The sequence below is a fragment of the Prionailurus bengalensis genome, chromosome B2, assembly GCF_016509475.1.
Source record: "Prionailurus bengalensis isolate Pbe53 chromosome B2, Fcat_Pben_1.1_paternal_pri, whole genome shotgun sequence".
Lineage (NCBI taxonomy): Eukaryota > Metazoa > Chordata > Mammalia > Carnivora > Felidae > Prionailurus > Prionailurus bengalensis.
Genome location: NC_057349.1, coordinates 40,263,126 through 40,289,902, shown reverse-complemented (window position 1 = coordinate 40,289,902; position 26,777 = coordinate 40,263,126). Strand labels below are relative to the sequence as shown.

Here is a 26,777-nt window from a genome sequence, read left to right as displayed (position 1 = left end):
TCAAGGAATCTAGCAAGATACAACTCATTAATTATAGGAAATTCTGCCTTAAAAAAATACTGCACAAGAGAGTTTTAGGAGTTTTAGGAAATTTGCTGCAAATTTCAGAATGAGCCCTATTACATACTGTCCAAAGAAAGTATCTGTTATATATAAAAATATAATTAATGTAAATCCACAAGTGACAATTATTCCCAGGGGCTGCAGGGATATATGCCAAAACACAAGCAAACAAACAAACAAAAAAACCCCACAAAAAACCCACAAACCATGAGGAGGCAGCCATTTGGAAAATGATAACCCTATAGTTTTTATTCTTTTTCTGGTTACCCGAGATATAGATAGAACAGCTTAAAGAAAACTGGGATTCTCTTACTGACTTCTGAAAATAAAAACATACAAAGACACAAGGGGTCTTAATTTTGTAGCTGCTTTAGTTCATTATTAGCAATACTAGGGTAGAGTGAAAAAAAAAACAAACAAGAGGAAAAGTCCTGAGCCAACAGGGCTCCTGAATTAATAATAAGATTGCAATATTCCCTCTACTATTTCATTTGAGGGTGAAAAGTTCCAGCTACTAACACTTCCTTAACTTTTGAATGCTCACGGCTTTGCCTTCAATTTCTAGTAGAGGAACCAGGACAGGCTTAGCATAAACTGTCTTTGTTCATATCCTTGATTTAAAAGCAAACATACCTGACTTTTTGCAAAGTACTGACTGCATTATAGCAGTAGAAAAATAATAAAATAGGTGGGTCTTATGTTCTGGAGTTGGGCCCTCTTCCGCGATATAGTAGATGCCTCTTTAATATTAAGAAATGACAAATCTTCTGTAGACAATGACCAACAAAGCATTTCTTAAATGTATAATCCTGACACTTCCTTACTCCTTTTCTCCCATGTCCTTCCCTTCAGAACCTCCCTCCCACTTTACCTCTCATCTTTATCCTCTAATTTTTGATAACCTTCTGCATAAACCTAGAATTATGAAGATAATAAACATAAGAAAATAGCAAAACAAACTAGCTGAAAAGCAATATGCAGGAGCTGATATCTGTGCTGTCTTTCCTAAACCATGTATTCAGGAAGCCTGGATTCATAATTCATTTCTACACTGCTATCGTATGTTTAATGGTGTTAAAATAACACATTTCTTAAACCAGTCTCCCCCATTTTAGTGTTAAATCTTGGAATTTAAAAAAGACAGAAAAGGTATCTAATATAAAATTTAATAGTGGGTATGGTTATTATCTGGGCATTACTAACCCTATATCGATGGTCTCTGTGAATACTTCCCAAAAAGCACTCCATGCATAAAACACAAGTTGGATCAACTGCACAGTCTCTGTAAAGTTAAAGAAAAAAAAAAAATCAGAGTGTCATAAAATAACTGTATATATCACAACATAATATTTCAATTGGAATCCATCCTAGAAGAGCCAGAATAGGGAAGTGCTTTGGTGTTAGAAGGAAATATTATTCTCAAAGATCTGTGAGATCTTTGAGCAATGAAGTCAGCTTAAGAACCTGCTTCTCATTCTGGATATGTAGATGTGTAGATCTCACACTAGATTTGGGGATATCAAATTCCCATTTCATTTCAGTCGTTTCATTTGCTTTCATCATACTGCCAGCTAGACACATTTACAGATCATATCCTACACAAAAGAATCCCTATACTTCCATGAAATGAGATGGGGAGTTAGGAACATCTTTAAATTTCACCTTAGCCTAGTTCCTGTATCCTGATAGGCAACCATTCTACTGTGCTTATTGTGTGCCCTTTTAGTTGCATGTGTTTTTGCAAAATGTATTTGAGTGCATGTATTTTTTTTTTTTTTTTTTTTTTTTTTGGTGCAAAAAGGTGATTTTATTAAAGCACAGGACAGGACCCGTGTTGGCAGGAAAAGCTGCCTGAGTGCATGTATTTTTAATGCATGTTAACTCTCATTGTGTTATATATCTCATCGTTACATTTACACGTCTGTAACATAATCCATTCATTTTGTATGTGAACATCTGATTTGCTGTTTCCAATGGCTACATAGTATGCTATGTCACGTACCCAAAATATTTTCTCTCTCTACTCTCCCTGCACTGGACACCTGGACAACCTCCAATGCCTTTCTACTATACAATGCTGTAATAAACATCGTGTAAATGTTCTCTTACAGATATGTCTGCGACATTCTTTGGCATATAAACTCAAGAGCAGAATTTCTGGGTCATAATTCATGTTAAGTTCTTATTCTGAGTGCCATGCTACAGTCCAGAGTGGCTACATATCCCCCATCAGTGTATGAGGGTTTTTATAGCCCTGCATCTTCATCAGCATTTGGTTTTATCTGGTTTTCTAATATGTGCAAGGTCAACATATTTGAAATAATGTCATACTGTTTTAATCTGCATGTCCCTGGTCGCTAGTATCTTTGAGCAACTCTTTATATGCTTATTACTTTTGGGGCTTCCTTTTCTATAAGTTGTCTTTGCCCATTTTTCTGCTGGGATTGCTTTCTTTTATCTTATTTGCAGAATCTAACCTAGAGGATAATGGCACCTGGCAATATTAAACATTGCAAATATTGTCTCCTGTTTGTCACTTCTGTATTAATTTTGCCTATGGGGTCCTTTGTTAAATAGTACTACCTATTCTGATGCAATTAAATTCACATACACACACATGCAATTGGTTCATACTGTGAGGTTTTAGGAAGTTCTTTCCCCAACCCCAAGTCACAAAAATATTCCTCTTTTTCTTCTATTCATCTTTTGGTTTTATCTTCCACATTTAGGTGGAATACAACTGTACCTTTGTGTATCATGTAGAATAAGGTTTTATTTCTCAATATATACTGAGCTATTTTTTTCCAACACCATCTACTAAATGATTTAACTTTTATCTATTGGTTATGGGGTCATCTTTATAAAGCTCCCACATCTCCTTTGGTCTATAAGCTCTCTAATATGTGTCAGTGATTTATTTGTTCTTACACTATACCAAACTGTATTACTATGGCTTTGTAGTAGGTCTTAATATCTGGCAGGTTAAGTTCCCTTTTATTCTCTTTCGAAAATGCTGGCTCAGCTATTCACAAACTCTTCTTTATTCTTCGACACATTACTTAGGATAAGTGTATAGAGAGCCTCAAAAATATCCAGCTAAAATTTTGACAGAGATTACTTAGAATTTATTGATAAGCTTCAAGAGTAAGAACATCATTATAAGAGTAAATTATCACATCCATGATTCTTTCTTAAGTCTTTTACTGAAGTTGTAAAGTTTTCTTCATATGAATCCTTATATTCTTGATTAGACTAATATCTAGGTACTCTCTAGGTTTTATTTTAAATAAGTATTTTTTCAAAATCTCATTTTCTAGGCAGTCTCTCCTTTGCTGTCCTGCCCACTGCTCCCTTGTGGTGTATTCAATAAACTTCCAATCTCCTTTAAAAAAAAAAAAAACAAAAACTCATTTTCTAGTTGCTTAAGGATGATGAAAAGAAACAGTATTGATTTTTAGCATCCTTGATGAACTCAAGGCAGTTCTAATAGTTTGTTGATTCTGTTTTGTTTTCTCCCAGAGTAAATGAGTATATAGCCTGTATGTAACGACAATTTTCTCTTTCCTTACAATCTTTACACCGTTTTGTTTTTCTTCTTTTATGCTGTTGACAAGAACCTCCAGTAATATATTAAACAACAGCAGTAATAGTAGGCATCTTTGCCTTACTTTAAATATTAAAGTAAAACATCTCTAAAGGGTATCCATTAGTATTATGTTCCCAGTAGGTTTACAAAGAAAGTGCCCTTCTGCAAAAAAATCAAGAATATATCTTGCCTTTCCTATATAAACTTCAAGCTAATCAAAGGAATGAGGAGGGACTGTTTTTCTTCTATAGAAGACAAGCTAACAAACAAAAAACTAAGTTAGAATATTTTTCTACCCCCTAATAAAAAATAATGATCTAGACAACAAGCATCAGTGACTGCTAAAACATTAGATAAAAAGGATAACGAAGACCTTTATAATGGTTGCATCTGCAAGATACCGAAACCCACTGATCATCTTAAACAAAAAAACCAGACAAGCATAATGTGCTTCCTGACATGAAGAATTAAGAAGTTACACATCAGTATTCATGAAGTTAGTATTCATACCCCCCTCCAATACTACATAACAATTTAATTACACCTAAATACCTGTTCAGAGGAAATACAGGGCATAAAGAAACATGTTAAGCAACACCATGGGGACACAACAAACAAATCCAGAATGTGGAAAATTCCACAGAACAAATGACCCATTTTCTTAGGGACATAACTGGAAAAGAAAAGAAAAGGAAAGGAAAAAAAAAAAAAAGAGGGAGAGAAGCTATTATAGATTAAAAGAAAAAATGAGGAGTAACAGCCAAATGCAAGGTGTGAACTTTGAATCCACATTTATGAGTCAATCAGGACAATTTCCATTCAGGCTAGATATTAGATAATGTTAAGGAATTAGTGTTAATTTTTTAGGATGTTAATGGTTGTAGAGAAAAAAGCTATATTCTGAGGACTCATAAGAAGACATGCAGTCTGGAATTTGCTTTAAAATAATCCAGCAGGGCAAGGAAAAAAAGTGTGTGTGGGTATACGTGTGTGCATAAAAAGAGTTGCCATATTATTGGTGATTGCTGAAGCTGAGCAATGAGTACATGTCAGATCTATAACATCATTCACTCTATTTTTAATATGTTTGAAAATGTCCATAATAAAGTTTCTAAAAATCTAACACCCAAATATTCAATAGTTTTATATATACTTTGCTCAGAATTTATATCATAAACAATTACTGAAATTTATAAAATGCTTTACAGAATCAAATCAGGAAAACATTTTTTTCTTCTCTCAACTATTAAAATGGTGAATTACATTAATAATTGTTTTAAAGATGAACTGTCTGGATTCCTGAACTAAACACCATTTGATTACGATGCATCACTCTTTTAGAATATTCTTAGATGCAGACAAGCTGATATTTTATTCAGGATCCTTTCAGCTACATTAATGAAAAAAACAGTTTTATGTCTTGAATTTACCAGGGATTGAAATCAAGATTATATTAGCCTCATGAAGAGTTAAGGCAGTTTTCACTCTTTTTCCATTTTCTGTAGTAACTTGTGTAAGAGAGGAATTTTCCTTTGAAATTGTTAGAACTTACCTATAAAGTCATCTAGGTATGGGGTTTGTGGGAGGGAAGATATTTGATTACCATTCTAATGTTTCTCATACTGTATTCAAGTTGCCTATCATTTTTCTATGAATTTATCCATTTCATCTAGGTTTTTAAAATTTTTGAAGAACTTAGTTGTTCATAATTCTCGTATTTCAAAGGTTAACAAACTTTCTTGGTTCATGGCATCTTCAGTGTCTCTATATTTCTTTTTTTTCAGGGTACCCTTTGACTAAAAGAAACATGTAATTGTTCTGCTTATCAAATAGGCTCAAACAACTTAGTACCTATTGGGTACTAGACAATTTTTCAACTCCTAGAATCAAATTGTGGACACTGCAACCTTCATTGCCTGTTCCACGAAGTACCTGCTTTCAATCACAGCAATGTAGAGGACCTAGCTTGGCAAGATATGATATCAAAAGAAACGCAGTATGATTTTCAATTTTCATTTTGAATCTTATGTACTACATTCTCTTTCTCTTATTCAGTCTTGCAAGAAAAATGGCATAACAATTCCAGAGTCAGTACATCTTTTTTTAATTAAAAAAAATTTTTTTAACGTTTATTTATTATTGAGAGACAGAGAGAGACAGAGCGTGAGCAGGGGAGGGGCAGAGAAAGAGGGAGACACAGAATCTGAAGCAGGCTCCAGGATCTGAGCTGTCGGCACAGAGCCCCGACATAGGGCTTGAACCCACGACTGTGAGATCATGACCTGAAACGAAGTCGGACGCCACCCAGGCGCCCCGAGAGTCAGTACATCTTTTATTTTCCGAACTTTTTCTCTTCTTTTTCCTTTGAGTATACTCAATTGTTCTTCTAACTTACTGAGATGAATGTTTACCCTGTATATTTTTATTTTTTGTCTCTGAAATAATTTTACTCATAAAGTTGCAAAAATAGTACAGAGTTCCTTTATACCCTTACCAAATTTTTCCCAAGGTTAACAATACAAAGAAATTAATATCGGCACAGTATTATGAACTACAGCCCTTATTCAAAAGTCATCAGTTTTCCCACTATGATCCTTTTTTCTCTCTCAGGATACAATACAGGATCCCACATTGCATTAGACGTCATGTTTCCTTAGTCTCCTCCAAGTTCTAACAGCTCCTCAGTCTTTTCTCCATTTTTGTGACCATAACCTTTTGAAGAATACTTGTCACAGTTATTTTGCAGAGGTCGCACAATTTGGGTTTGACGTTTTCACGATTCGATTGAGTTACGCATTTCTGGCAAGAATACCACAGAAGCGATGTCACAGAAGTGGTGCTTTGCCCTTCTCAGTACATCAAACAGGGGGCACATGATGCTGATTCGATAGGTCTCAGTACTGGTGGCGTTAACGTTGCTTACTTTGTTAAGGTGGTGTCTGTCAGATTTCTTCACTACAAAGTTGCTATTGTATCTTTTGCAACTAAATCTATTTGGGGAGAGATACTTTGAGACTATGCAAATAGTCTGTTTCTCAAACTTTCAGCCACTCGTTTTAGCATCGACCAATGGATCTTGTCTACAATTACTGCTGTGTTATTTGCCTAATGGTGACTTTCTATTTCCCTCCTTCCTATTTTATTAATTGGAATTTTCAGTATGGAAAAACTACTGAAAACATCCCTTCTCTCCCATTTATTTATTTACTTATTTATTTATTTATGCAAATACTTAGTTATATCAGTGTGCTCACTGCTTCAGGAGTTCCATTGTTTTTAGGCCCTTTCAGCAGACAGAGCCAGGAATGATAGGTGTGTACAGCCTTTTTAAAAATCATTTTATTTTTCTTTTTTTCATCATGATAAGTGTACTCTTTAATTCCCATCACCTATTTCCCCTATCCCCCACCAACTTACCCTTTGGTAACCCATCAGTTTGTTCTCTACAGTTAAGAGTCTGTTTCTGGGGCACCTGGGTAGCTTAGTTGGTTGAGCCTTGGATTCATGGTCTCGGCTCAAGTCATGATCTCACAGTCTGTGGGATCGAGCTCTGAGCTGGGTTCCGTGCTGACAGCATGAAGCCTGCTTGGGATTCTTTCTCCCTCTCTCTCTGCCCCTCCCCTGCTATCTCTTGCTCAAAATAAATAAGCTTTAAAAAAAAAAAAGTCTGTTTCTCGGTTTGTCTCTTTTTCTTCCTTTGCTTGTATCTTAAATTCCATATGAGTGAGATCATATGGTATTTGTCTTTCTCTGACTGACTTATTTCACTTAGCATTATACTCTTTAGCTCTATCCATATTGTTGCAAATGGCAAGATTTCATTCCGTTTTATGGCTGAATAATATTCCATTGTGTAATATATACCACATCTTTTTAAAAAATTTTTTTTAATGTTTATTTATTTATTTAAAAAAAAATTTTTTTTTCAACGTTTATTTATTTTTGGGACAGAGAGAGACAGAGCATGAACCGGGGAGGGGCAGAGAGAGAGGGAGACACAGAATCGGAAACAGGCTCCAGGCTCTGAGCCATCAGCCCAGAGCCCGACGCGGGGCTCGAACTCACGGACAGCGAGATCGTGACCTGGCTGAAGTCAGACGCTTAACCGACTGCGCCACCCAGGCGCCCCTTAAATGTTTATTTTTGAGGGGGGGGGGCAAAGTGCAAGTGGTGGAGGGGGCAGAAAGAGAGGGAGACACAGAATCCAAAGTAGGCTCCAGCTTCAGAGCTGTCAGCACAGAGCCTGACGTGGGGCTCAAACTCACGAACTGCGAGACCATGACCTGAGACGAAGTTGGATGCTTAACTGACTGAGCCACTCAGGCACCCCATATACCACATCTTCTTTACCTGCTCATCTATCAATGGACACTTGGACGGTGTCCATAGTTTGGCTATTGTGAATAATGCTGCAATAAAAATAGGGTGCATATATCCCTTTGAATTAGTGGTTTTGTATTTTGGGGGTAAATATCCAGTGGTATGATTACTGGATCACAGGTTAGTTCTATTATTCTTAATTTTTTGAAGAACCTCAATACCATTTTCCATAGTGGCTGCATTCCCACCAACAGTGTATGAGGGTTCCTTTCTCTCCATGTCCTAATACTTGGTTGTTTGTTTTGATTTTAGCCATTCTGACAGGTTTATGGTGGTATCTCACTGCAATTTTAATTTACATTTCCCTGATGATGAGTGATGTTGAGCATCTTTTCATGTGTCTATTGGCCCCATTGGTCTATCTTCTTTGGAGAAATGTCTGTTCGTGTCTTTGCCCATTTTTTAACTGGATTATTTGTTTTTTAGGTATTCAGTATATCAGTTCTTTATATATTTTGGATACTAACCCTTTATCATATAAGTCATTTACAAATATTTTCTCTCATTCAGAAGATTGTCTTCTAGCTTTACTGATTGTTTCTTCCATTGCACAGAAAATTTTTACTTTGATACAGTCACAACAGTTTAATTTTGCTTTTATTTCCCACGCCTCAAAAGACATATCTAGAAAAATGTTGCTATGGCCAATGTGAGAGAGATTACTGCCTGTGCTTTCTTCAAGGATTTTTCTGGTTTCAGATCTCACATTTAGGTCTTCAATAAATTTTGAATTCATTTCTGTGTATGATGAAACAAAAGTGATCCTTTTTTTCCAACACCATTCATTGAAGAGACTGTCTTTCCCCATTGTATATTCATTCCTCCTTTGTTGAGGATTAACTGACCATATAGTTGTGGGTTTATTTCTGGGTTTTCTATTCTGTTCCATTGCTCTATGTGTCTATTTATGCCAGTACCATACTGTTTTAATTACTACCGCTTTGTAATACAACTTGAAATCTGGAATTGTGATGCCTCCATTTTTGTTTTTCTTAGGGCTTGAACTCACAACCCTAAGATCAAGGGTCACATGCTCTTCCAATTAAGCCAGCCAGGCACCCCTCCATTTCTTCTAAGTTGTCCAATTTGTTGGCATATAGGTTTTCATAATATTCTGTAAAAACTGTTTGTATTTCTATGGTGTTGGTTGTTATTTCTTTTACTAGTGACTTTGTTATTTGGGTCTTCTCTCTTTAAATAAATCTTGCTAGAGGTTTATCAATTTTGTTGATCTTTTCAAAGAACCACATCCTGGTTTCACTGATCTGTTCTATTTGGTTTTTTGTTTCTATATCGTTTATTTCTGCTCTAATCTTTATTATTTCCCTCCTTTGGGTTTGAATTTTGTTCATTTTCCAGCTCCTTTAGGTGTAAGGTTCGGTTGTGTATTTAAGATTTTTCTTGTTTCTTGAGGTAGGCCTGTGTTGGTATAAACTTCCCTCTTAGAACTACTTTTGCTGCATCCCAAATATTTTGGATTGTTGTGTTTTCATTTTCATTTGTTTCCACTGTATTGCTTATCTTTAATTTTTATTTTTTCTTAGCAAATAATTTAAAGGTATATAGATCCTTCTAAATACTCCTTTAGCTATGTCCCAAAAATTTCAACACACAATGTTTTTATCATTCAGTTCCATTTCTAAATTTCCTTAGTGACTTCAGTGAATCTGTTTACTTAACATTAGCAATGTTAGTTTCTAAACATACTTAACCTACCCTTTTGCTGTTTCTAATTTTAACTATAGTGGGAGAACAATCTGTACAGCTCTGAGCTGGGAATTAACTGAAGTTTCCCTTAAGGCCAAATACACAGATTGCTTTTTAATGTTTTATTTATTTTTGAGAGAGAGACAGGGTGTGAGTGGAGGAGGGGCAGAGAGCGAGGGAGACAGAGAATCCGAAGCAGGCTCCAGGCTCTGAGCCGTGAGCACAGAACCTGACGCAGAGCTTGAACCCATGAACCATGAGATCATGACCTGAGCCGAAGTCGGACGCTTAACTAACTGAGCCACCCAAGCACCCCTATACAGACTGCTTTTTAAAAATTGAGATGTAATTCACATACAATTCATCTTTTCAACGTTTATTTATTTTTGGGACAGAGAGAGACAGAGCATGAACAGGCAAGGGGCAGAGAGAGAGGGAGACACAGAATCGGAAACAGGCTCCAGGCTCTGAGCCATCAGCCCAGAGCCTGACGCGGGGCTCAAACTCCTGGACTGCGAGATCGTGACCTGGCTGAAGTCGGACGCTTAACCGACTGCGCCACCCAGGCGCCCCGACAATTCATCTTTTCAAAAGTGTCCAACTTAGGGCACCTGGTTGGCTCAGTCAGTAGAACATGTTACTCTTGATCTTGGGGTCATGAATTCAAGCCCCATGGTGACTGCAGGGCTTATGTTAAAAAACAAAACAAAACAATGCAATGGCTTGTTAAGAAAAAAAAGTGTCCAACTTAGTAGTTTGTAGTATCACAAGGTTGTACAAAAATAACCAATAAGAACATCTGGAGATATGGCTATTCAGATTCTTTGCCCATTTTTAAATTTGGTTGCCTTTTTGTGTCTTTTATGTTTTCTACCATAAATTCTATTTGTCAGATATGAAAACTGCTATTCCAGCTCTCTTTTGTATCATATGAATATGATACATAACATACATACGTTATCTTTTGGCTGGGATATTTTTCTCCAGTGCTTCTCCTATTTTTGGTGACTTCCAGTTTTACTTTGCCTGTCATAGCATTTTTGGATTCCTAAAAATCAACTAGAGAGCCAATGTCTTTATGTTTTTACATAATTATATAGAAAAGTCAAGCCAGATCCTTGTTCTCTAGGAGCCTATCTTTAACAGAAAGACAAATGTGTACAGTTAAGGATCAGTTGTTAATTGTCATATTAAAGGTATACTGGTTTGGTGGAAGTACACACAGATTTCTGAGATTTTAGGGCTTTAGTGAAAGCAGTCATCTCCAAACTCTCTTGGGTCATGCATCTCTCATTAAAATGTTTAGACTATGCACTATCTATGTAAATATATTCATAATACACACATATATTCACAGCAACTTTACACATATTTATAAGTTATACATATGCGCTACTATGTGGTTCTAATTAGTCCTTTAATTATACTACTGTGTAACTGGAGTCCCAGGAATGGAAAAAAATGCAGAAAATATATTTGAAAAAGTAATAATCTAAACTTCCCAAATTTGGTTCAAGCCATCAACTTATGCTCCAAGAAACTCAAGGAACCCCATGAGGACAAAAACAAAGAATGCACAGCTAGACGTATCACAGTCACACTGCTAAAATCCAAAGACAGGGGTGCCTGGGTGGCTCAGTTGGTTAAGCATCTGACTCTTGATTTTGGTGCAGGTCATGATCTCATCGTTGTGGGATCAAGCCCTGTGTTGGGTTCTCACTGCGCGTGGAGCCTACTTAAGATTCTCTCTCTCTCTCTCTCTCTCTCTCTCTCTCTCTCTCTCTCTCTCCCTGCCTCCCTCGCTCGTGCTCTCTCCCTCTCTCAAAAGAAAAGAAAAATAAAAAAGTAAAAATCTCGAAGGCAGCTAGAGGAAACCAGCACATTTCACACAAAGCACCATAGATATGCTAATAAAAAGCTGACATTATCAGAAACAACAGAGGTCAGAGGACAACGGAACATCCTTAAAATGTTGAAAAGGAAAAAAAAATATCAACCCAGAATTCTACGTACAGGAAAATATCCTTAAAATTGAACGCAGACTTCCAGTTTCCAGTCCAGCATGTACAAAGTTTGGAGGTTACCACACTGTCCTAACAAATAAAAAGCTAAACAAACTGAAAAATCAATAACTATTCTTAGATTTACAAAAGAAGTGAGGTCACAGGACAAACTGCTACCCCCAAAATTGTAGAGACCAACAGATGAATACAGAGAATACTGACTTGTGAGAGCAGAAACCAACAAACACAAACCTCTATAGGTACCACTGGTGAGGTAGGAAACCTGAACTGTACCTGACAAATTGCTGGAGGCTCAGTTCAGTGTGAACATCGGAGAGATTAAAAACTTCAGTCACTGGGCACTTGGAGAGTGACCCAGACATCAGGGCCTCACGTTTGGTGAGTTTTATTTCCTGGAGTTCTACTAGTTCTCACAGTGAATATCAGAGAAAAATCCTCTCCTGTTTCCAGCAGGGGTTAAAAAAAAAAAAAAGGAACCACTGTGAAATATGCAAGGGCATTCTGTTCTTAAAAACTCTGCACTGGGCTCTGCGCCGAAAGTGCAAGGCCTGCTTGAGATCCTCTTTCTCACTCTCTCTCATTCTCTCTCTGTGTACCCCTCCCACTCAAAGATAAATAAATAAACTTAAAAAATAATAATAGTCTGCCCTCAGAAGAAACTGTAATCACAGCCTAACCTGCTAGGGTTTTATCAGAGTCTAACGGGCCTGGGAAAGAGAAATATCCAATTCCAGCCCACTCTAGCTATTCTGCCCCACAGAAAGACAGATGAGGATGGGGGCAGTGTTGAGAAGCACATTTGAAGTTCCGAGTCCAGAGGTACAGGCTCACTAGAAGACTGAGATCTAATCGTAGGACTCTATAATGTTTGCCCTTCCCCATGCCTTACTACCACATCACTAAAGGCCTATAGAGTTCCTTTTACCTAGTATATCATATGCCTGGCTATCAAAACATACTAAAAGTCAAAAAATACAGTTTAAAGAGACAGAGCAAGCATCAGAATCAGAGTCAGATATGTCAGAAATGTTGGAATTATCCGACCTGAAATTTAAAACAACTGTGATTAATATGTTACGGGCTCTAATGGCTACAGCAGACAGCATACAAGAACAGATGGGCAATGTAAGCAGAGCTGGAAATCTTTTTTTTTTTTTTTAACTTTTATTTATGTTTATTTATTTTTGAGAGAAAGAGAGACAGAGAGACACAGAAAGAGAAACAGAGACAGTGTGAGCAGGGGCAGGAGAAGGTCAGAGAGACAGGAAGCCACAGAACTCGAAGCAGGCTCCAGGCTCTGAGCTGTCAGCACAGAGACCAACATGGAGCTCAGACTCACAAACTGTGAGATCATGACCTAAGCCGGAGTCAGACGCTTAACCTATTGAGCCATCCAGGTGCCCCAAATCTATCTTTATTTTATTTATTTTTTTAATGTTTACTTTTGAGAGAGAAAGAGAGAGACAAAGCAGGAGCAGGGGAGGGGCAGAGAGAAAGGGAGACACAGAATCCAAAGCAGGCTCCAGGCTCTGAGCTGTCAGCACAGAGCCCGATGCAGGGCTTGAACCCACGAACCGTGAGATCATGACCTGAGCTGAAGTCAGACACTTAACCGAATGAGCCACCCAGGCGCCCCCTGAAATCTTAAGAGAAAACCAAAAAGAAATGCTAGAGATTAAAACACTATAACAGAATGAAGTATGCCTTTGATGGGCTTATTAGTAGACTGGACATGGCTAAGCAAAGAATCCTTGAGCTTGAGAATATCTCAACAATCTGAAAAGCAAAAAGAAAAAAAGACGGGAAGAAAAACAGAACTATCCATGAAATGTGAGACACCTACAAAAAATATAATGTATGTGTAATAGGAATACCAGAGAAGAGAAAGAGGAGAAAGAGAAAGGAACAGAAAAAACATCTGAAACATTAATTACTGAGAATTTCCCTAAATTAATGTCAGATACCAAGCCAAGATTCAGAGAACATCAAGTATGATAAATGCCAAAAAAACCCTATTCCTAGGCATATCATTCTCAGATTACAGAAAATGACAGATAAAGAAGCCAGAGAAGAAAAACATCATACCTATAGAGGAACAAAGATAAGAATTATATCTGGACTTCTCCTCAGAAACCATGCAAGCAAGAAGAGAGTAGAGTGGAATATTTAAAATATGAAGGAAAAACCTCATCAACCTAGAATTCTGTACCTGCAAAATTATTCTTCAAAAGTGAAGGAGCAAGAAAAACTTTCTCAGACAAAGTAAACTTGGACTGATTGTAAATATATACTGCAAACTCTAGGGCAACCACAGAATAAAGTAAAAAACCCCAGGAGTATAATGGATATGCTGTGATAGGTAAGAATGGTTATATTGGCATCTGATAAAATAGACCTGGAACAAGGAATATTACCAGAATTAATAAAGGATACTGACAATTCATAATGACAAAAGGATCAATACATCAGGAAGTCACAGAAATTATAAATATCTATGTGTGGCTAATAAGAGTTTATAACTGAAACATAAACGGACAGAAGAAATAAATAAATCCACAATCACATCTGAATATTTTAATACCCCTTTCTCAGTAACTGATAAAAAAGCTAGTCATAATAAAAATCAATAAATAAGCATATAGAAGACCTGAATGGCAGTACCCATCACCTTGTCCTAATTGACATTTATAGAATATTATATCCAACAACTGCAGAACACAACTTTTAAGTGCATATGGAACATTCAAGACTGAGTTATAAAACAAGTCTCAATAAATTTCAAGACCAAAACCTTATAGAACATTTGTGTTAGAAATCAGTTACAATGTATCTAGAAAAGCTTCAAGTATTTGGAAATTAAGCAATATACTTCTAAATAACTGACAGATTAAAGAATGAAATATAAGCATATTACACCTAAAGTAAGCAAAAAGAAGAGTAACAGTAAGAGCAGAAATCAGTGAAACAGAACAGATAAAAGAGAATATTAACAAAGCAAAAGTCAGATTCTTTGAAAAGATTCATAAATCTGATTGAAGAGAGAAAAACACAAATTACTAACATCAGGAATGAAAAAGAGGACCTCACTATAGATACCACAGACATCAACAGCATAAGCAAATATTATGTATGACTTTAGTATCAATAAATTTAACATTATACAATGAAACACATTCCTTGATACAAGATGAAATAAAGTTCTGAATAACTGTAAAAAGTATCAAAGAAATTTGTTATCAAAAACTTCCTTCAAAGAAAATACCAGGCCTTGATAGTTTGCTTTACTGGCAAATTCTATCAAACATTTAAGCAAGAAATCATATCAATTTTACATAGATTCTTCAGAAAATATAGAAAAAATACTTCCTAATTCATTTTATAAGGCCAGCATTAACTCTGATATCAAAACCAAAGACCTTACCAGAAAATGACAGACAACACAACATTAGCAAACTGAATCCAGTAATATATGAAAGTTAATACACGATAATCAAGCTCTGCATATCTCAGTAATGAAAAAACATTTGAAAAATCAATCAATGCAATCACTAATAAATAAAAAAGGAAAACTATAATGGGGTGCCTGGGTGGCTCAGTTGGTTAAGCACCTGACTCTTGATTTCGGCTCAGGTCATTATCTCACTGTTCATGGGATTGAGCCCCACAGTGGGCTCTGCGCTGACAGCATGGAGCCTTGGGATTCTCCCCCTCTCTCTCTGTCCCCTCCAAAATAAATAAATAAACCTTTAAAAAAGAAAAAGGAAAACTATGACAATCCCAAAAGCTGCAACATAAAAGCAGTGAACAATATTCAATAGTGATTTGTAATATTTTTTAAAAACTCTGCAAACTAGAAATAGAAGGGAACTTCTTCAATGAGATCAAGGGTATGTAAGAAAAAACTATATCCAACATTATACTCAGTAGTGAAAGAATGACTATATCCCCTAAGACTGGGAACAAGGCAAGAATGTCCTACTTTCACCAAGGCAGTAAGGCACAAAAAAGAAATAAAAAGCTGGAAAGGAAAAAATAAAACTGTCCCCATTCAGAAATGACCTGATTATATAAAAATCCTAAGGAACAAAAAAACAACAAAAACTGCTAAGCCAATTTTGCAAGGTTACAAGACATAAGTTCAATTATCAGAATCAAACTGTATTTCTTTATACTCGCAGAAAAAAATGGGAAACTAAGAAAAAAATATACCACCATAAAATACTTAGGAATAAACATAACCAAAAGCATGCACAACTTCTACATAAATCCTGTAAGACACTGCTAAAGAGATTAAAGAAGACCTTAATAGGGGCTCCTGGGTGGCTCAGTAGGTTAAGCATCTGACTTCGGTTCAGGTCATGATCTCACAGTTCATGAGTTCAAGCCCCACACTGGGCTCTGTGTTGACAGCTCAGAGACTGGATGGAGTTCTGTGTCTCCCTCTCCCCCTGCCCTTCCCCCACTCATGCTCTCTGTCTCTGTCTCTCTTTCTCAGAAAGAAATAAAAAAAATTTTTAAATATAAAGAAGACCTTAATAAGTGGAGAAATATGATGTTCAAGGACTACAAACCTCATTGTTAAAACGTCAATTCTCCCCAACTGATCCACAGATTAAACACAATCCTAATCATAACCTAGGCAGCCTTTCTTAAAAATAACAACTGACAAACTATAATCCTAAAATTCACAAAGTGCAAATGACCTGAAATAGACAAAAGAAAATTTAAAGGCACAGAAATTTAAGATTTATAGTAACCAATTCAAGGCTAGCTACAAACCTACGGTGAGCAAGAAAATGCAGTTATTGCAGTAAGAATAGCCATCTCAACGAATGGACTACAGCAGCTCCCCCTTATCTGCGGTTTCACTTTCAGCAGTTAGTTACCTGTGGTCAGCTATAGTCTGGAAGCAGATGATCATCTTTCTGATGCATGGTCAGAGGGCTAAAAATAGCCTAAAGCTGGTTCATAACGTTTATGTCATTCCCCTAACTTCATCTCATCATGTAGGCATTTTATCATCTCATTGTCATCACCAAAAGGGTGAATACATTATAAGAAGATATTCTGAGAGAGACCACATTCACATAACTTTTATACAGCATACTGTTATAACCATTGTTTTGTTATTAGTTATTGCTGTTATACGGTGCCTCATGTATAAATTAAACTTTATCACAGGTGTGTATGTACAGCAAAAAACATAGTACATACAGGATTTGGTACTATGCATGGTTTCAGGCATCCACTGGGGGACTTGGAATATATCCCTTGTGGATAAAAAGGGGCTACTGTAGATTAGAGTGTTCTGAAATAGACCCATACTTATATGGTCAAATGGGTTTTGATAAGGCACGAAAGCAATCCAAAGGGGAAAATAACAGGTGGTACTGGAAAAAGTGCACATCCACATATAAATAAATGCAGCTCAACCCCTACCTTAAGCCATATAAAAAATTTGTCTGAGACAGATCATAAACCCAGACATAAAATCTACAATAGAAAAGCCGATAAAAGAAAACTTAGAGAAGAACACAGAGAGACTATCTTTGCTACCTGGGGGAAGGCAGACATTTCTTAAACATAGGAAACAATCATTCAAAAAGAAAAAAACTGGTAAATTGGCATCACAATTAAAAACTTCTGTTATCAAGACACCATACAGACAAGCCACAGGCTAGGAGAAACTACTCACAAAACATGTCTGACAAAAGGGACTCGTATCCACAGTATATAAAGAACTCCAAAACTCAATAATAAAAGGACAAACAGTTCAATAAAAAATAGACAAAAGACTGGAACAAACACTTTAGAAGTTAGATGAATGAGCATTAAGTACGTGTAAAACTGCACCAACATCATTAGTCATTAGGGATAATTAAAAGTATAATGAGAGGGGTGCCTGGGTGGCTCAGTCGGTTAAGCGGCCGACTTCGGCTCAGGTCATGATCTCGCGGTCCGTGAGTTCGAGCCCCACGTCAGGCTCTGTGCTGACAGCTCAGAGCCTGAAGCCTGCTTCAGATTCTGTGTCTCCCTCTCTCTGACCCTCCCCCATTCATGCTCTGTCTCTGTCTCAAAAACAAATAAACATTTAAAAAAAAATTTTTAAAAAAATTAAAAAAAAAAAGTATAATGAGATACCACTACACAGAATAGCAAAAATTTAAAAAAATGACAACATCAAATGTCAGGGAAGATATGGAGCAAGTGGAACTTTCAGACATCACTGGTGGGAACAAAAAACCATTTCAGAGAAAAGTTTTGGAAGTTTCTTAAGTTCAACATATACTTGCCCTCTGACCCAGCAATTCTGCTCCTAAGGATTTATCCATGAAAAATTAAACACAAGTCCATAAAAATACTTGTTTGCAAATGGTAACAGCCAGCAATTAATGTATCAGCTAAGAATGTTCACTGTATTAGATTACTGTCTAGGAAGGTCTATTTTAATGGTATCTTAATATTCCTAAAATGTGTCATAAAAAGCTGAAGATTTAAAAAAAACTTTTAAATGTTTATTTATTTATTATTTAAAAAAAAATTTTTTTTTTCAACATTTATTTATTTTTGGGAGAGAGAGAGACAGAGCATGAACGGGCGAGGGGCAGAGAGAGAGGGAGACACAGAATCAGAAACAGGCTCCAGGCTCTGAGCCATCAGCCCAGAGCCTGACGCGGGGCTCGAACTCACAGACCGCGAGATCGTGACCTGGCTGAAGTCGGACGCTTAACCGACTGTGCCACCCAGGCGCCCCAATGTTTATTTATTTTTAAGAGAGACAGAGCACGAGTCAGGGAGGGGCAGAGAGAGGCAGAGAGAGAGAGAGACAGACAGACAGACAGAGACAGACAGAATATGAAACAGGCTCCAGGCTCTACACAGAGGCGGATGCGAGTCTCAAACCCACACCATGGGATCCTGACCTGAGCCGAAGTCAGACGTCCAACCGACTGAGCCACCCAGACAACCCAAAAGCTGAAGATTTTTAATGGAGGAAGATTTATGTTATTTGGTATATTAAAACACACAGAAGTAGGGTTAAGTAAAGGATAATAACACCTAGTACTTTAATATGTTGTATTTAAAACAACGCTGGCATAAACTGATATGATTTATGAAATAAATTACCATTTTCTTTCCTTTAAATTAAAATGTTTTTCACTAAAAAAAATAGAATTGTTAAAAAAAAAAAAAAAAGGTCATAGAGCCTTTCTTTATTCATGATAGCCTCAAACTGGAAACAACCTAAAATGTTTACCTATAGGACAATGGATTATGGGCAACTATAGTATATTCATACAATGGACTACTACTCAGCAATTAAAATGAAACCCAATTTCCAGTAATCATAACCACGTGGATAAATCTGATAGATATTATGTGAGTAAAACCAGGCACAAAAGAGTGATTTCATTTTTATGAAGTTCTATAACAGGTAAAACTAATCTAAGTTGAAATTATCAGAATAGTGGTCACCTAGGGGCTAGAGCTACTAAGAAGGAAATTTCTAGTCAGATGGAAATCTATCTTGAAGGGATGTGAGTTACATGAGGTTAACTATTATCAAAAATGTACAATTAAGATTTGTGCCTTTTGAAATATACAAATTTTCCCTTAAAAAAAAAAAGAACTCAATTGGGTACAAACAGGAAAATTCTGGTGATATAAATCTGATTTTCCTTACCTGAAAGGATCAGCCCATAGTAATCTAGTCATAGTTCTACTATTTCCTAACATCTAGACAAAGGCATGCATATAAAGTTGATATTATATGCCAGGTACTCCTGTTTGATCCTGCAACAAACTGGTAACAGTAAACAAAAATGATCTCAAATCTGTAAACCAAGAATGTAAGACTCCTTTTAGACAACTACAGGAATCTCAATTACCTAGGAAATATCAACTGCCCTCTCCCTGTCATCTTCCAGGGCAGAGAGAGCAGTGCAGACAAGGGGATTTCCAACATACTGAAGCTCACAGTGACAACACACAGCATTGAAATTCTATTTCTAGGCATTTACCTTGAAAAATACTGAGACAGGAGCACCTGGGAGGCTCAGTTGGTTAAGTGTCTGACTCTTGATTTCGGCTCAGGTCACAATCTCACTGTTCGTGACTTTGAGCCCCATGTTGGGCTCTGTGCTGACAGCACAAAGCCTGCTTGGGGTTCTGTCTCCCTCTCTCTCTGCCCCACCCCCACTTGCTATCTCTCTCTCAAAATAAATAAAAATAAACTTAAAAGGAAAATACTGAGACGTGTAAAAAGAGATGTGTACAAATATGTACAGAGTGTTTTTTGCACTCAAGTTTATTATAGGAAAAAGCCCTCGAAGTACCCATTTCTAATTTCATTAACAAAGCAATCAAATAAATCATGGCCTGAACTTACTATCAAAATACAGCAGGTAAAAGAATGATGATTTATATATACTGTCAGAGAACGATCTCCAAGACAAATTGTTAAATGGAAAAAAAGCCACAACTGCAATATATACAGTATAATTTCATTCCTGTTGCATATCCATAATTAGAAATAACTAATATATATAATACATTATACATATATAACATGTATTATATATAAAATATGTATTTTATAATATGTATAATATATACATGTTATACATAACATATATATTACGTAAATATGTTATATATAACATATATGTAAGTTATATATGTAAACCATATATATACTATAATATGTTATATATTAATATATTATACATAAATACATATAACATATATGTATTTATGTATATAACACATATACATATATATGTTATATATATACATATATACATATATATACATATATACATATACATACATATGTTATATATATAACATAAATACATATAACATATATGTATGTTATGTATAATATATATGTTATATGCATATTGTATATATATTTTAATTGTTTTAAATGTTTATTTTATTTTATTTTGGGGGGAGAGAAAGAGTGAGAGTGGGGGAGGAGCAGAGAGAGAGAGAGAGAGAGAGAGGGAGACACAGAATCTGAAGCAGGCTCCAGGCTCTGAGCTGTCAACACAGAGCTTGATGCGAGGCTCGAACCTGCAAGATGTGAGATCATGACCTGAGCCAAAGTTGGACACTCAACCGACTGAGCCACCCAGGCGCCCCAGAGGTAACTAAAAGTTTTTAAACTAACACAGCATTGATTTCAATCTCTGGAGTGTTCACGTCAAAAAGAAAGTCTTAAAATAGAACTCAGCTTTTTAAAAAGAGATCAAGTTTTCAAGTTTTTTAAAAAACCAAGAAACTAAACAAACTCTTCTTACTAGAAATAAGAGGTTCATTCTTCCACATTAGAGCTTTATATTTCCACACAGAGTATGTTTACCCCTCTGCTTGATGTATTACTCATGGCTCAGTAACTCATCTGAAGACTCAGTGTTTGGTTGAAAATTTTTTTACATATATAAATATAGTTCTGCAAGTACTTTATTTATATAGATTACCTCATTTTATCATAACTACTCTGGGAGGAAGGAAAAACAACTCCATAGCCCTAAAAAATCATTGAAGAGACTTCTAATGTTCAGCCACAGAGTTTGCATCTCTTCCAGACACTCTGTTTTGTAGTTGGACAGAGAGGCCTTCTGATTAGTCCTGACTAAAGGGACAAGGGCAGGGTGGCTAATCCCGAGCTGGTGCAATTTCTTTGCTGGGCAAGACCCTCTGGCTCTACTCTTCCCTTGCTGTGCTGGACCCTAAAAACCATGATGCTAAGTTTATGGAGACGTAACATGCTATTAAGCAACTAACCAGAGCAGAACCCTCCACTCACTGCCCTCACTGATCTAAACGGGTCACACAGTCTGAGTAATGTATTTTGGATGGTTAAAGTCTTCAAAAATGTAGGGTTGTTTATTAGTTTTAGCATAACTTCATCTTTCAAGACCAACAGAATCAGAGTTAAAAAAAAAAAAAAGTTAAACCTGAGCAAAGCCATTTAATAGTTTACAGTAAAGCATCATAAGGTACTACCTGGAAACACACGCTAAGAATATTCCTGATGGGAGCATTAACTCCCAACCATAACCTTTGGTTATCTATAACATTCATGCAATAAGTTTTTAAATAGTTAAAAAAAATAAAATAAAATGTTGTGAGGGCTCATGGCTGACTCACTCAGATGAACATGAAACTCTCGATCTCGGGGTCATGAGTTTGAGTCCCATGCCAGGTGTAGAGATTACTTAAATAAATAAAAATCTAATAATAATAAAAAAAGTTCTCAATTTAACTATACAAAGAAAACAATGGAATTAAACCTAACTTCTTTACATCTAACAGAAGCGTTAAACTCAAAATTTATACCACACTAAGTATTTCATATTCTACTAATATTTTATTTTTCTTAATGGTTATCAAATGGCAAAATAGAGTTATGATCAAAATCAGCACTAAGATTATTGCCTCTAAGAACAACCAGCTCTATTTAGAAAGGAATAACAAGTGTTAAAATTTTTTTCTAATGTTTATTTATTTTTGAGAGAGAGTGCAGTGCAAGTGGGAAAGGGGCAGCGAGAGGGGGACTGAGGTTCCACAGCAGCTCTGTCCTGACAGTGGCGAGCCCCAATGTGGGGCTCAAATCCACGAACTGTGAGATTATGACCGGAGCCAGAGTCAGACGCTCAAGTGACTGAGCCACCCAGGTGCCCCAACAAGTGTTAAATTTGACTATACTTTTCCTAATAGCTAACTAAGTACAGACAAATATCATAAATATTAGCCCACTGCCTGACAACAGATAGCTTCTTCTGACAAAAATAATTTATGACCTACACAAGTTTAGAAATTATGAACCAGTAACTGCAGAAAAACCAACCTAAATCGCTTCACAAATCCCCTTCCTATGAACCACACATAAAAGACTCCTGAATATAATTTTTTCTAGTTTAAGAAAATCTCTATCCTATACACATAAACCACTTTTATCTCTCAAGGATCTAGTTTAGAAACTCACCTAGAATTCCAATAACTATATTTCATCTTTCCAAGTGATAGGCTGCATGTCATTTTACCAGGGTACTGGGTTTTATAGGAATACATGAGACATGGGACTAACAAGGAGACGTTCATCCCCAGGACCCCAACATGGCCATTTACTAAGAGTTTACCTTGTGCCAAAAAGTATTGGAAAGCAATACACAAAGGATCTCATTTACTTTCTCAACAACTGTGTAATTAAAGAATTTGGCTGGCTTTTGTCCTAGTTCCTGGGAGGGAACTCTAAATCCTTAGAATTTCCCCTGTGATAGGAGTATCTTTGTTATTATGCTGCCCCTCCCACCTGATAGTTTATTATACTAATGAATGACACAGAGTGGGGATTGGCTATTCCAGAAAGACAAACCATATGAATGGAGCGCTGGGGCTTTCAGCCACGTAATATTAGCCCTACCTCTGGGAAGGGAAGTGGAGCTGGACATTAAGTCCTGTGGGTAATGATTCGGTTAGTCATGCCTACCTAATGAAACTCCAATAAAAATTCTGGGCACCAAGGCCTGGGTGAGATTCCTTGGTTGCCAATACTGTTTGTGTACTGTCATGCATTAATGTGCCAGGAAGATAATGTGCCCCTGAGGACAACAGAAGCTTTGCATTCAGAAATCTTGCCTATGTATCTCTTTGGCTGATTCTGATTTGTATCCTTTTGCTGTGATAAAACTTCAGTCTTAAGTACAGCATTTTCCTCAGTTCTAGGAGTTGTTCTAGTGAATTATGCAATCTAAAGTAGTCTGGAGACACCCAAAATTTGCAGCCAGCTGATCAGAATTGAGGGTGTCCCTGAGAATCTCTAAACTTGCAGTTGTATCTTGGATAGTCTTGTTGTGAAGCACAGAGCCTTTAACCTGGAATGTGGCCAACTTCAGGTAACAGCAAAGTTTAGAAAGAGCTGTTAAGAGTGTGGTCCAAATTTAGGCCCTATAGGGCCCTTTATAGATTAAATTTTTCTCTCCCACCCCAGGCTACTTATCTGTCTATATGCAGGTCACCAGACGCTGCTTTCTTTCTTCCACAGTTCAGATAATTGGCCACTCTGCCTCCTCTTTCTGGCTGCCACATTCTAGCCTGTACTTTCTGGTTTCTTCTCCCTGTAAGGCTAGCTAGAAGATAGATTTTCCAAACTTTCCCAACACACACCCATTGTAGTTTCTGTTGTTTGTCCCTCATACTGATTCTCTTCCTCAAACTAGCACATCATCTCCTTTTCATTTCGTCTCCAGTTTTTACTGCTGGTCCGAAAAGAGAAATAAATGTATGCATCCTTTGACCTAGAAATTTTACTTTTAGGAATGTATCCTGTGGATCTACATCTATATATGCACAAAGACATACAAAGATATTCAGTGCAGTATTATTTATAATACTAGAAACAACCGAAATGTCTATTAATAGAAGGCTAGTAAATAAAGGATAGGATATTCATTCAATAATAATCAGCCATTAAAAACATAAGACAAAGTGAGCATGTTCTCTCTCTATATAATATTATATAACAATTTTAAGGACAAATTTTAAATAAGATAAGCAAGGTGGAAACAGTTTATGTCATATTCTAGCATTTACTGAATAACATATAAATGCTTGCATCGGGAAGAATACACAGAAACTACTAGCAGTGATCACTTCTGGATAAGAAAACAGGAAAATTAAGGGATGGAGAAGGAAGGTTATTTTTCATGGCATACACTTTTGTACCTTTTGAAAGATACAGCCAAATGTATGTTTTGTGTCTATTATTACAAATATTTTTTCTAATGTTTATTTATTTTGAGAAAAAAAGAGAGAGCAAGCAGGGGAGGGGCAGAGAGAGGGGGAGACACAATCCCAAGCAAGCTCTGCACCATAAGCGCAGAGCCCAATGCTGGGCTACAACTCACAAACTGCAAGACCATGAACTGAGCTGAAATCAAGAGTTGGATGCTTAAATTCATTTCACTACAGTGTGACAGTTTAGGTTAATCTACTCATCCTAATTCTGGATATTCTAATTGTATAGTTAGAGGACGTATATGATCAATGAAAAGGAAGGCACCATCAGTAGAACACCTCATGTTGTGAGGAGAAAATTTTTACTTTGTTGACATCTAAAGAGAGTCAAGGGTATATTAAGGACAGAAACACAAAGAACAGCCTCAGCTATTGCTTTTTAGAAATTGACTTCAGGGCACCTGGGTGGCTCAGCCAATTAAGTGTCCTACTTCTTGTGGGTTTGAGACCCACGTCAGGCTCTGTGCTGACAGCTCAGAGCCTAGAGCCTGGAGCCTGCTTTGGATTCTGTGTCTCCCTTTCTCTCTACCTGTCCCCTATTCGCACTCTGTCTCTGTCTCTCTCTCAAAAACAAATAAACATTAAAAAAAAAAAAAAGACAGTAAAATACTTCTTACTTGATCTTCTGGTAATGGAAGATCCAGAACTCTTGACCATTTAATGAAGGCCTCCATATAAAGCATTCAAACCTGTACCTAACCTCTTCTCCTCTGGATGGACCCACACAGACATATATGAAATTCCTGGGACTAACAAAATTCCTGAACACTGTGCCTATGGTTAGAAGATTAAATGAGATGGCAATAAATTCATAACAGAGATCAATGTGTTGTGTACATGTAGCACCAGCTGCCCTATTAATTAATTGGCTGGGTATAACTGAATATTTGAAGTTAAGAATCTCGAGTGGGAAGGATTTTTTGTACATAATCACGAATAACATCTCCCAAAGTAGCTGGCTTACGATAAACAGGATATTGCCCCTGGACAGGTATGGAAATGGGCAAAAATTAGAAATACTCAAGCAATTTAACTCACATAGGAATAGCAAATTAATACCTTTAAAACTGTCCTCCGTACTTTGAACAACGTAATAGACATTTCCTCAACAAATATTTGCTGAGCATCTAATACGCATGAGACTTTTATAAGTGCCAAACATCTCCCATCAGGAAAGAGTACCTTACAGACTAGTCTAACCAAGAATAATGAGGGAGTAAAGGATTCAGGCCAAGTTCACAATACTGTCACCAAAAGCTCTGTCTCCAGCCCAAATATTTTTATTTAATATTCTTTGCCGTACTTTGTAGTACAGAAGACAGTACTGGAATGTAACTTGATTTTCTGCTTAGGAGACAAGAGCCTTACTGGGTAATTACTACTACTGCTAGTAGTAGTTCCCAGATTTCTGAGTTTCAGGGGCCAGTAGAATGACCACAAAAAGGGCTGGGTTTTTTTTTCCTAAAAATATGAAAAAGCAAAACTACCTGGTTCACTGCCTTCACTTCATATGCTAATATTTTAACAATAAAGGACATCTCTCAAAATTTAGGAACTGAACAAATTTAGTTGCAAGAGAAACAGAACATTTTTCCTATTTTCCCCCCCTCATTTTACTGAACATGAGTGAAAAATTCGTAACAGACCAATATATGAGAATCAGTGTAAAGTAAAATGAGAAGATCATGGAGTTAAGAGTCCAAGGGACCTGGTTTCAATTTTTATGACTGCAGGTTAAGTCACTTAACCACTCTGAGCCTCAGTTTCCTCAGGGATATTATCTCAGAAGTTTATGGAAGGATTAAACGTAACTTTACATGAAGTACTTGGCATTAAATCTGGCACCTAGAAGGTGTTCAACAAACATAAGCAACTTTCTTTGTTAAAATAAATATTGGGACTTTCACTTCCGGTTGTAACAGAACCAGACTCCTACTGTACACAACCACAAAACTGTATGAATACATGAGGATCTCCCACTCAGGGTGTGAATTCCCACCTGTGGCACAATGAGCTAGAATCTAAGTGTTGCAGGAAGGTCCCACTGAGCTGAGACTAGATCAATGTTTGGAGCAGATAAAACAGCTAGCGGCCTTGAGTCAGGGTACCAGAGAGGGAATATGTGCAAATCAAGTAACCAGGAAAGGACAGAAGTGTATGTGGGGGTCACCTGTGGATGAGTTCTTGGCTAAGGGCTGGGCTGCACATGC

The 26,777-nt window shown here is 36.7% G+C and overlaps 1 protein-coding gene across 6 annotated transcripts in view; it reads right to left on the bottom strand.

The window, feature by feature from the left end:
- UBR2 (ubiquitin protein ligase E3 component n-recognin 2) overlaps positions 1–26,777 on the bottom strand; it is a 124,685-nt gene that overhangs the window by 85,691 nt on the left and 12,217 nt on the right. For all 6 annotated transcript variants that reach the window (XM_043591414.1, XM_043591413.1, XM_043591416.1 and 3 more), the window contains exon 3: positions 1,267–1,345. In XM_043591414.1, the coding sequence (XP_043447349.1) occupies positions 1,267–1,345 (79 nt within the window). The remainder of the gene's footprint in view (positions 1–1,266; positions 1,346–26,777) is intronic.